Consider the following 12,291-nt stretch of genomic DNA (forward strand, 5'->3'; position numbering starts at 1 on the left):
TCTTCCAGAGAATTTTGCACCGCCATCAAATGCACAAGCAGCCATCTGTTTGGGGTCCAACTGACAAGCATTTAACTCTTCTCAGATGTGGGTTGTCACAGATGTAGCCAATCTGTCTTCTATAATTTGAACATCTAGAAATGCATGTACTGGCCTACCACTGACATCAAGGTAACGTACACAATGACTTAATACTTGATGACCATTTGCACTGGTGCGTTCATCAGCCATGTATGCAAATTTTCTGAATGTGGTGAGAGTTCTTCACTTTTTCAACTGTTGAGTCTTTCACTGTTGCACCACATGCGTCTAGCCAGTCAGTTGAGTTTCTTGCAGAAAGACAGTGAGCATTTGCTGGTCTTGTTCAGAACCAGTGTTCAACTTCAGGATGAACAAGTGACAATGCACTTAACATTGGCCTCCAGTTTGTAGTGTGCGGTATCTCTTGCCTAAATAGAAAGTATGATGCCACAGCCATGTTTGTTCGTATGAACTGTGTTGTGTAACAGCCTCATTAACACTCACCGGTGTTGTCCTTGGTCAGTGGAGAGTCAGAGTTCAGAGATGTTTTCACATAAGTTCACCTCCCAGGTGGGGAGGAAGAAGGCACCTTGCTCATTCCTCCAGCTGCTCACTGTTGGCTCTGGCCACTGTTGTTCGTTGTGCCACCATTCACTCCATCACTCTGTTGCCAATGGTCTTGCACCGTCACCTTCTGCTGCCACCTGCCACTGTGACCTCTGTGAGTTGGTCTCTTGAGGTTCCACCCAGCTCTCAGTGATTTCAGCTGAGCTCTCAGTGGGGGAACCTTGCTGCTAGCGCCTGCTGGGCCATCTCTTCCACAGAAACACTGTCCCGCAGCAGGTCTAAGCACTTGCACCTGATTTCAGCTGTCGTGCTCACTTAACAGAACAAAAGACCATCTATGGAGCCTAATCAGCTCTGTCTTTAAACAGTGGAGAGGGGCAGGTCAAACAGTACTTGTGACTCAGGCAGACCATCAAGCAAAACACCTGTCCCCACCCTGTCTCTTGATGCTCTCAATCAGCACAGGCTAAGTACAGTTCTACTGCCCTTTACTCATACAGTAAGAATAAAAACATTTCATTACACCCCCCCCCCCCCCCCCCGGTATTCAAGTGATTTGTAACCCAACCCCAGCCGAAATCTATCACTTGGGCAACACAGCTCTGTTTGCTGGATACTTAGGTAGATTAGGTGTGAATGTAAATACAATCTGGTCCTGAAGCCTTTCCCCCTATCCCCCAGCTCATCACTAGCTGTCAGGGAGAGCTCATTTAGACTTTCTTACAAATCATAATTTGAAATTATTAGGTTGGCGAACATCACCAAAATGAATGCACTGACATGGTTATAAAAATAACAGCTGTATAAGGAAGCTAGCCTATGTTCATACTTTTCAAATCTATTATATTTTTTCAGATACATGTATTTTGTGATACACTTTATATGATTTTAAAGTGTGTATTAATGTTTCAATTTCCATTCAGATTTCCAAACAATCACTAAATTGGCAACACCGCATGTAACTAGTTCACAAAAGGGGGGGGTTGGGGAAATTCAGGGGGGGTAAACACCCCCATAGGGGGGGTGTAGAGAAATCCCTGGTGCTGTGTCCTACTGGAAAGGGGATATGTGTTATTAATAGGCCATATCTAGGCCTGGTGGGTTGTAAGGTCCCAGTCCTGTGACTTCTTGTACATGTTTTAGCACAAGCACTGCAGTCTGCCCACCAGTAAGAAGTTGTAGGGGTGGGACTTAAGACTGTTACAGCCATAACGTCCATGATAAACAACATGACTTTCAGGGGGTTCCCATGAAAAGTCATGGTCTTTTAGATGCTAGCCAGCCTAGTATTAAGACAGACTTCTCCAAATGTTGGTTTTTTTTTTCAGATTTGACTGTATTTATATGTACGGTGATGGAGTGTGGATTTTTGAATAGACTTAAATTGTTAAATGATTTTAAAATGGTTGAAAGCATTTTTACTGTAAAATAAAGATACAGTTCCTGGCTGCATTTAGGCCCAGAATGTGGATTTTAAGTCCTGCCTACATATCACAAGGGACAGCAAGAAAAGGAGGAAGGAAGGGCCACACTGGAGCAGGAGCCACACTGCAGCATGAACTTCCAGGAGTAATTCTAGTTGATTCAGCCAGGCTTTCTAGAGTTTCTGGATCGTGCATGCTGTAGATGAAATTCTGCCACTTTTTCAGTAACTGCAGTGTGTGTATCCCCCTTCCCATAGCCTACCCAGCTAGCTCCGTTGCCCATTGCAGAGGAGTAGAGCTATGATCTTTCCCTCACTAACATCACCTCACCTTCCCTCTTTCATGTATTTAGCAGCTGCCGCTCCCCCTGCCCCATGGAATTGTGGACTTAATATAGAAGTGAAAGTTTATGTGGCACTTTAGCAATCCCTGAGCCAGCAAGCCTCTCTTCCGTTCTTATTTTAAAACACTGATAGTTTTTTATTTATAAGAATAACATATTTTAGATGTAAGGAATAATTTTATTTGGTAAATGTTATTTAATAATAATGTTATGCAATAACTATACCTGTCTTACTACTAAATTGTTATCTTGTATTTACAATATAATCTATAGAGCACTTTTCATCATAAAGGACTTTATACTGTAGATCATATGTACAGAAGTAATTTCCTCCAGTACTGAAATACAGCCAGCTCTGGAGTGGAAATGCATCACGCAGTTAGCATGGAAAACACCACATAATAGTGTTTTAATGGGGAAGTGAAGAATAACTTACTCATTTGAAACAAAGACCAAATTACGGAACAATTTAATTAGTTGAGCTGGAAGTTTTCCATGGTGTTATGGCTAAAATTTCTTGCAAAAAGTGCTATGGAATTTGTAATGGCCACAAGTGGTCAGGACCTTGGTGTTACCTTTCATGCAAAATATATTTGCACAGTGCCCCTTGCCACGACACTGGAGCATTAGCTCCTGCTGACTAAGAAGGCAACATGCCACTTACTGAGAAACCATAAGTAATTTTTCAGCACTTAGTTTCCTATCTAAATACTAACAAGGCCAAGCCCTGCTTATGAGTTGAGACTTGATAAAATTGTAGCCTGAAGTACAGTAGCAGTATGATTGCAGTAATAACTCAGTTACTACCAGCCATTACTATACTTACTTTTAATTTAAACAAACTGCTGTAATTAGGCACTTCCCTCCTAAGGGTTTTGTGAAACTTAATTAATGAATGTTTGTCCTGAACTTAGATTTTCACTTGGCAGGTGCTGGGTAAGTGCAATGTAAAAAAAACCCAACCTTTTCAACCCTGTAAAGTTCTACTAAAACACTGATCACAACTATGTCTGGTAGGTACATAGAAAGAGGTGGTGCAGAATCATAGAGGCAGGGCATGGATGTGTGCTGTTTCTCTTTGAGGGTGCAGCTTAATCCCTGTGCAGCTGGTTTGGCCAGGGCTTAGATCCTGGCTTGTCTTTCCCATTTGGCACTCTGTGTGACTTCAAGGGCATAGGGAGGAAATAGGCCTGTGTACAAAAACAGGAATTGTGTCCATGCATGTTCACACACGTGCACACACACTCTGCACCTGTGTATAAGCAGCAGGCAGAATCTGGCCCCCTATATATTGTTGGTTTCAGAGTAGCAGCCGTGTTAGTCTGTATTCGCAAAAAGAAAAGGAGTACTTGTGGCTCCTTAGAGACTAGAGCTTATGCTCAAATAAATTTGTTAGTCTCTAAGGTGCCACAAGTACTCCTTTTCTTTTTATATATTGTTGGTAACTCTCCAAAACACACACGGCTATATTGCCTCAGTGCTGATAACCCTCAGAATTTTATTGTGAGCCTTTGATATTTGGTGTTTTTCTTAGAGCCCCAGCTGCTGGAATCATGTGATTATGAGAAAATCTGAGTTTTGATTTTTTAAAAAGGAAGTTTTCGTCCTTAGGAACATAGAGAAAAGCTTGAAGATGTGATCGCTAAACTAGCAGCTTCGTTCTAAATGTTATAGGGGGTGGCAACTGCAGAACAATTCCTCTCCCCATGGATCTTGCTGTGCATTGTCCTGTGTGAAGGAGTGTTGAAGGGTTTTCAATTAATGGTGCCTCATTTTCAACCTGGTTCGGTCAGGCGTTTTGCTGTGGCTGCAGATGCCCGGTTGGCCGGGGCTTTTAACGCTGGCTCCTAAAGCGGGGTGACATGCTTTTAATGTTGAAATTTCTATGAAACTTCAGAATTAAAAATTCCAAAAAGAAAAAAAATTCAGGATTGATTTTGACCGACAGGGCGGTGGCACATCCCCCGGGGCTGCTGCTGTTTGTTGGTGTTATAACCAGGGACAAATTTGGAATAATGTTTTGGTTTTTTTTTGAATCTTTAAAGCTGCCAGATGGGAACTAAAGAAACAGGCCGGGGCGGGCACAGAAGCAGAGGGAGGGAATTTGTTTATTTATTTATTTATTTATTTTGCTTCCCTCTTTCCCCCCTATCAGGGGCAGGGGAGGAGGCGGGGCCAGGCAAAACACGGCGCCTGTCTCTTTAAAAGCGTCTCGAGCTCAGCGCTCTCGTGGCAGGCGAGCCTGATTAGCGGAGCCGAGCCGCCATTGGCTGCGGCTGCAGGTGGAGGGGGCGGGGCTCCGTATCCAAGGGAGACGGGTGTGGGAGAAGCCGGAAGCTGCGGCGCGCGGGGAGAGGCCAGGGCGGGGCGGTTGCGGGCAGGCGCGCGCGCGCGCCGGGGGGTGCCTGGGTGTCGGGAGGCGCCTCCGGGCGGGCGGGCGCGCGGCGGGGCCATGGGCTGCTTCTTCTCCAAGAGGCGGAAAGCGGCGAAGGGGGGCGCGCAGGGCGGGGCGGGCCAGGACCCCCCGGCCGCGGACGAGGAGAAGCCGCCGTCGCAGTACAGCTGGGACCAGCGAGCCAAGGTACCGCCCCGGCACCCCCCCCCCACTCCCGGCACTTCCTCCCCCTCTCCCCTGCAGCAGCCCCTCGCCCCCTTTGGCAGAGCCTCCGCCGCAGCCCCCCAGCCTGGCGAGCCGTTCTCCTCCTCCCGGCTGCCCCCATCTCCCGCACCCTGGCGTGGCGGCGGCTCAGGCGTCGCTCCCGTGGGGCTCTGCCGTAGCTACTCTTCGCGCCCCCTCCCCTCCCCTCCCCGCATCTTTTCCTTCCCCTCGGGTGGGTTGGGTTTTGTTTTTAGATTGGGTGGAGGTGCTGTTGCTGACCCCTGGGCACTCTAGATAGCTAAATCAAAACATCCCCCCTCCGGCCCCCAAACTGCCCCCTCAGGCTACAGCTAACAAACGCCCTGTGTAGTTGTGTTGATATTTGATTTTGTTGTTAATTAAAAAATATTCTCTGTGCAGTCCCCTATGGGGGGAAATGTGCTTTTCCCCATCCTGGACAGGTAGTACTAAATTCTATCTTCCAGTTCCGTATCTTGTTTTTCTACTCGCCACGAAGTCCTAGCATATCCTGAAAGCTAGGAGATCTGATCTCTAGCATTTCACCAAAGGGTGAGAAACGAAGTTCAGAGCTGAGGAGTTCCCATGGAGAATGCCTTGCTAGCAGCCCAGATAAACCGGAGGCATGTGGGTTGAGTATCTTTACTGATCGCAAAAGGAGAGACTGCTGAATTGGAATTAATTTGCAAACTGGACACCATTACATTAGGCTTGAATAAAGACTGGGAGTGGATGGGTCATTACACAGAGTAAAACTATTTCCCCTTGCTTATTTCTCTCTCTCTCCTCCTTCCCCCTCCCTCCCCCCCCATTGTTACACCTTCTTGTCAAGTGTTGGAAATGGGCCATCCTGATTATCACTACAAAAGGTTTTTTTTCTCCTGCTGATGATAGCTTACCTTTATTGATCACTCGTTAACACCTATTTTTTCATGTTCTCTGTGTGTATCTCTTCCTACTGTATTTTCTACTGCATGCATCCGATGAAGTGGGTTTTAGCCCACAAAAACTTATGCTCAGATAAATGTGTTAGCCTCTAAGGTGCCACAAGTACTCCTCATTCTTTTTGCAGATTAGGTGGTGTCACCTATGGAAAGATGCAGTCTTGCATGGCAATGTCCCATCCTATTATATGCCATTCAGGACTTATAAATTAAAAGTTTAAAGCAAACCCCTTCACTTTAGGGTAGAATGTAACAGGCAACTGGGGCAAACTACCTCTCTTTGCAAGGCACTGCTTACTAGTTGGGCAGCCACAATCTCCGAGCCTTCAATGTAAGGTTTAATCCATGTAAAACATAGTGGAATGAGGCTGGTTTTTTCTCTCTCCTGTTTCATTGGAGTTTGCTCCTTTTTTTGGCGCTAAGCTAGATGGTAACTGTGAGCTACATGCGAAGTAGTGGTAGACAGGGCAGAACTGAATTTGTACCTTTATTTATATTAATCCCTTGGCTTTCTAACAGTAATTAAAAGGGGGTGGATGTCCTGGGGCACTCTAGACACACGTAAGAAAAACAAATAAAATTCAGCAGTAGTTACAGAACCAAACAGCCTTCTTGACATAAATGCCTCTTTACCCATGCATAGCTAAACTTCATCAGGCCCTAGCTATTATGATGTGTCAAGGATGTGTGCAAGGCTTTTTAAAAACTTGCATGTTTTCTCTTAGGCAATATTTTATATCCCTGACACTTCTTCCTTTTATTTGCTGGAAGTTGTCTTGGAGGATCGGAGGAGTTTTGGCTCATATACGGCAGCATCTTTGCTAAGGATTCTCCTCCAACTGGTGGAGAGGCCATTGAGAGAGAGGTCTCTAAGCAAAAATGAATATGAAAGAAAATTTGAATAAAAATCCTCCTTTTCACTCACCACTTCATGTTTCACTTCCTTCGTACTTGGTACTTCTCCAATTCTACACAGCCTTCCTGAAAAAAATAGAACAGACTAGAAACTCCGTTTGTGTGTGTGAAAACCAAACTTGAGACCACATTTATGAGCCATAAAGGGAGAAAAGGTATAAACTATTTATTTATTTATTTTGCAGGCTTGCATTCTTATTTAAGCATGGTCAGATGCCCTGGTGTGACACTTAAGGCTCTCTAGTGGATTAAACTAAGATATGGGGTTAAGTATGCGCAAAGATTAGAGGGTAAGGACAAAGGAGGCTGCTTCACGTCAGACTTGATATTTTGATTTCCTAGACGTAGGGAATACTTATGGCACAGCTTGGCTAATACAGTGCTTGCGAAGGGAGGAGGCAGACCATGTTACTTATATAGCTGTTACTCCCTTGCCACAGTGTTATCAGTTGCTACTTTTTTTAATGTAGTTGGAATGGTTCTTACATCATTGTAAAAGGATACAACAGAAGCCACCCAAACGCTAATTTCATTTAAAGTTAAAGCGGTTAAATTAGTAAACTACATTTTGTGAACCTGTCATATCCAGCCACAGGGGTAAGTTTAATATAAAATGACAGTTACTTACTAACCCGGAGGAAGGTCAAAACAAGTCATTCGGAGAAAACTCCACACTTTTCTCTCCTCCCCACTCCCCTTCAGGTGAGCTTGTTTCTCAGGAGGTGACTGTATTAAAACATTAGGAGCAGTCAGTGTCTCAGATATTAGAATAGACTACATTTGGGGTTAACTTTCCTAATAGATTACAACAAGTTTTAAACAATTCTGTGTGAAAGAGAATCTCATACTTAAATATTAAGTTGTTGCACATGATGTCTGTAGGCAGTTATGCAAAGGCTTCCTCCTTCCAAACCATCATATGTAATGATTCCTGGCTTTTGAGTTTAGAGGACTATACTGAAAACAGCAGGGTTAAATATTTAATTTTTCAAAAAGAAAAGGAGTACTTGTGGCACCTTAGAGACTAACCAATTTATTTGAGCATAAGCTTTCGTGAGCTACAGCTCACTTGGTTAGTCTCTAAGGTGCCACAAGTACTCCTTTTCTTTTTGCGAATACAGACTAACAGGGCTGTTACTCTGAAACCTATTTAATTTTTGAATGTCTCAAGAAAAGATATATAGAAATTGTTTCAAACATTCATTACCCTTTCCTCTGTCTTTTTGTGTTGGCTGCCAAGTGTACTCAATGCTACTGTTTTTGTGTTGAAGTTGAGAAATAGTAGTAAATGACTATGGAAAAAAAGTTAATTTTAAAACAGAGAATTTGGCATTTAGTGTACCAACATCCATGAAGTGGAATTGACAAACTTTTAAAGGGGCCCAAATGCAAAATGTAAACTCCTTTTTTTTTTAAGTCGCTTTAGATACTGTCCCTAGGTTTCCTCCCATGTTATGCTGTCTTTAATGTTGTCCTCTCCCTCATTGCTGTGTGAAAGGACCAAATAAATATGAAAACTGACTGTATGAAGAACTGTTGTCAAATGCACAGAGTAAAGTAGAACATTTACAGGATACCTAGGTCTTTCTATGTTGTGCAAAAACACACATGAAAATACATAGTAACAAAACTCCCAAAACCTCAGATTTATAAATAGTTTCACTAGGTGTCTTCTGGCATTCATTTTTGGTCACTTTTAATAGTGAGTGATTAATACACTGCTTTGGGTAGGACGTTCACATTTACTGGGTAATATTTCTAACTTCAGTCTGTCAGTCAGCAAGACCGCTTTTATTGTATGTGATGCTGTCTGTCAACTATAGGAGTTGCGTTATTTTAAAGAAAAAATTATTGGAAACTTTATAGGTCTAACAATGTGTAGAAAAATCTCCTTGTGTGTACCTGAATCTTTCTGCTTAGACTTCAGTTGCCTAAGAGTTGAATAGAGCTTTCTGTTGTCAATAACTCTTTGACATCACAAGTTTCAAATACTGTAAAAGAAGCCCTCTTAATTGCATTCTAGACAGAGTGCTGTAGATACAGAATCTAGCCACAGTGACTGAAGTGTGAAAATTGATTCCCCCCCCATGTCACTGTAAGTTGCATGGCTTTGTTTGGTGTAATGTTTTCAAATTTTAAAAATGAGATTATCTTCTGATACTTTTCTTAGTGTAGGGCTGAGCTAAAGTCAATAACCACACTGTCAGATTTACTTTTTGTTCATAATTGGCATTGCAATAATGACAACACAGTAAAACAGATTGCACTTCAGTTCTAAATCCTTAGTTTCAGTCATTTTAATGTTTCCAAATATTGTTTCTGTGTAGCAATTTCTTGTGCATTGGCTCTGTACAGAAACTTGGAAAATTTATCAAAAGTTTTACATCCATATTTTCCTAATGCTTGAAGATGTATTTTCTCTCACTTGGTGAGAAGGCCACACAGAAAACAAACTGGAAAAACCAGAAATGTTTTCTGATATTTCAGTTATAAAGAATCTTAGGTTTTACTTGTAAAATTAATACTCAAAAAGGGTGCTAAATTTCACTGACCCTTTAAAAGTCTGTATTAGCTTCAGATTAAGAGGAGAGATTTGATGGTCCTGAGTCAAGCTATTTCATATAGATACTTTTTGGCATGCCTACAATGCAGTCACTAAAACATGTAATGTAGTACATTAACTACAGAGATGCTGGATTTTATATTTGTCTTAAACTATCCTGTTTTGTATTAGAGGATTCTTGGCTACTTCTGAAATATAGCAGGTTGTTGCTTTGGGCAGAAGATGGTCTGGAACTTGGCGGGGTGAGAAGATGATACAAGAATGTAAATGTATAATGGTTAGGTGGAAACAGCATCTGCACATAACTGTTAAGTTTCTGCATTGTGTAGTACTGTATTCATCCAGTTTGCTTTTATCAAGATTCAAACAACATAAGTGTGTCTTCTTTTTTTTTTAAATTGTGTATGTTGCAGGATAACTAATGTATTATGGAGGGATTGTTAGTGTCTCCATACTTAATATTTCATTACATCAAACCATACTTTAAATACCTTGTGGTAGATGCAAAAACACATTCTGACCAGAGCCAAAATTACTACATGCTTTATGGTGGTAAGGACTTAACTTTCAGTAAAGTAGAAGACATATCTAAATGGTTAAAAAGAGAGAAATTGTGGTTTGTGTCTCATCTGAAGCCAGAGTTCTGGCACTGTTGACTTTTTAGTGAACTGGTAGTGGTTCAGTGACCTCTAAGTGGTACCAAGGTCCCTGTATTCATCTGGATCAACAGAGTCCAGCCGAGCATTTATCATTAACGTGGTTTGCAGCACACTATATTGAGTAGCTAATGTCCCCATACCAGTCTGGGTCATCTTCATCTGGTACCAGGATTTTGATACCTTTGACAATTGTAAGCACTTACTTTGACCACTTCAAGCCAAGTGGCATTCGGTCCCCAGGTCTGTCTGTGTTGACAATCTGGTGCTGAGGATCCAGCACAACTGACTGTCCAGGGCCACTTGTTTGAAGTGGCTTGGTGCACAGATGTCTCTGGTTTCCCCCAGTGTGAAAGATCAAGCATCAGTGACTGGTGAACCACTAGTTTGAGGTTTTGTACTCAAGTGACAATGGGATCCATCTGAGTCAACATACCTAGCTGCCAAAGATATAGCACCATTTGTCAAAGTGGCTCATTGCTACTGGACACAAATACCCAGGTCCTTGGGTTTTCCAATTGTCAGCTGGGTTCAGTGCTGTTGACTGTCTCTGAAATGTCACTTAGGGTATGTCTACACTACGGAATAAGGTCGAATTTATAGAAGTCAGTTTTTTAGAAATCGGTTTTATATATTCGAGTGTGTGTGTCCCCACAGAAAATGCTCTAAGTGCATTAAGTTAATTAACTCGGCGGAGTGCTTCCACAGTACCGAGGCTAGAGTCGACTTCCAGAGTGTTGCACTGTAGATAGCTATCCCACAGTTCCCGCAGTCTCTGCTGCCCATTGGAATTCTGGGTTGAGATCCCAATGCCTGATGGGGCTAAAACATTGTCGTGGGTGGTTCTGGGTACATATTGTCAGGCCTCCCTCCCTCTGTGAAAGCAAGGGCAGACAATCGTTTCGCGCCTTTTTTTCCTGAGTTACCTGTGCAGACGCAATACCATGGCAAGCATGGAGCCCGCTCAGGTAACCGTCACCGTATGTCTCCTGGGTGCTGGCAGACACGGTACGGCATTGCTACACAGTAGCAGCAACCCATTGCCTTCTGGCAGCAGACGGTGCAGTACGAGTGGTAGCCGTCCTCGTCGTGTCCGAGGTGCTCCTGGCCATGTCGGCTGGGAGCGCCTGGGCAGACATGGGCGCAGGGACTAAATTTGGAGTGACTTGACCAGGTCATTCTCTTTAGTCCTGCAGTCAGTCCTACTGAACTGTCAAGAGATGAGGATGGCTAGCAGTCGTACTGTACCATCTTCCGCCGAGCAGCCATGAGATGTGGATGGCATGCAGTCCTTCTGCACCGTCTGCTGCCAGCCAAAGATGTAAAACATAGATGGAGTGGATCAAAACAAGAAATAGACCAGATTTGTTTTGTACTCATTTGCATCCTCCCCCGTCTAGGGGACTCACTCATCTAGGTCACACTGCAGTCACTCACAGAGAAGGTGCAGTGAGGTAAATCTAGCCATGTATCAATCAGAGGCCAGGCTAACCTCCTTGTTCCAATAAGAACAATAACTTAGGTGCACCATTTCTTATTGGAACCCTCTGTGAAGTCCTGCCTGAAATACTCCTTGATGTAAAGCCACCCCCTTTGTTGATTTTAGCTCCCTGAAGCCAGCCCTGTAAGCCGTGTCGGCAGTCGCCCCTCCGTCCGTCAGAGCAACGGCAGACAATCGTTCCGCGCCTTTTTTCTGTGCGGACGCCATACCAAGGCAAGCATGGAGGCCGCTCAGCTCACTTTGGCAATTAGGAGCACATTAAATAGCACACACATTATCCAGCAGTATATGCAGCACCAGAACCTGGCAAAGCGATACCGGGTGAGGAGGCGATGTCAGCGCGGTCACATGAGTGATCAGGACATGGACACAGATTTCTCTGAAAGCATGGGCCCTGCCAATGCATGCATCATGGTGCTAATGGGGCAGGTTCATGCTGTGGAACGCCGATTCTGGGCTCGGGAAACAAGCACAGACTGGTGGGACCGCATAGTGTTGCAGGTCTGGGACAATTCCCAGTGGCTGCGAAACTTTCGCATGCGTAAGGGCACTTTCATGGAACTTCGTGACTTGCTTTCCCCTGCCCTGAGGCACATGAATACCAAGATGAGAGCAGCCCTCATAGTTAAGAAGCGAGTGGCGATAGCCCTGTGGAAGCTTGCAATGCCAGACAGCTACCGGTCAGTTGGGAATCAATTTGGAGTGGGCAAATCTACTGTTGGGGCTGCTGGGATGCAAGT

At 43.8% G+C, this 12,291-nt stretch overlaps 1 protein-coding gene across 2 annotated transcripts in view; it reads left to right on the forward strand.

Moving 5' to 3' along the window:
* Positions 1-4,781: 4,781 nt before the first annotated feature.
* The window catches only part of RP2 (RP2 activator of ARL3 GTPase), a 32,896-nt gene continuing 25,386 nt past the window's right edge, over positions 4,782-12,291 (forward strand). For both annotated transcript variants that reach the window (XM_048859437.2, XM_075130933.1), the window contains exon 1: positions 4,782-4,936. In XM_048859437.2, coding sequence (XP_048715394.2) covers positions 4,808-4,936 — 129 coding nt within the window. In that variant the 5' untranslated portion in view covers positions 4,782-4,807. The remainder of the gene's footprint in view (positions 4,937-12,291) is intronic.

Source organism: Caretta caretta, chromosome 1, assembly GCF_965140235.1.
Source record: "Caretta caretta isolate rCarCar2 chromosome 1, rCarCar1.hap1, whole genome shotgun sequence".
NCBI lineage: Eukaryota > Metazoa > Chordata > Testudines > Cheloniidae > Caretta > Caretta caretta.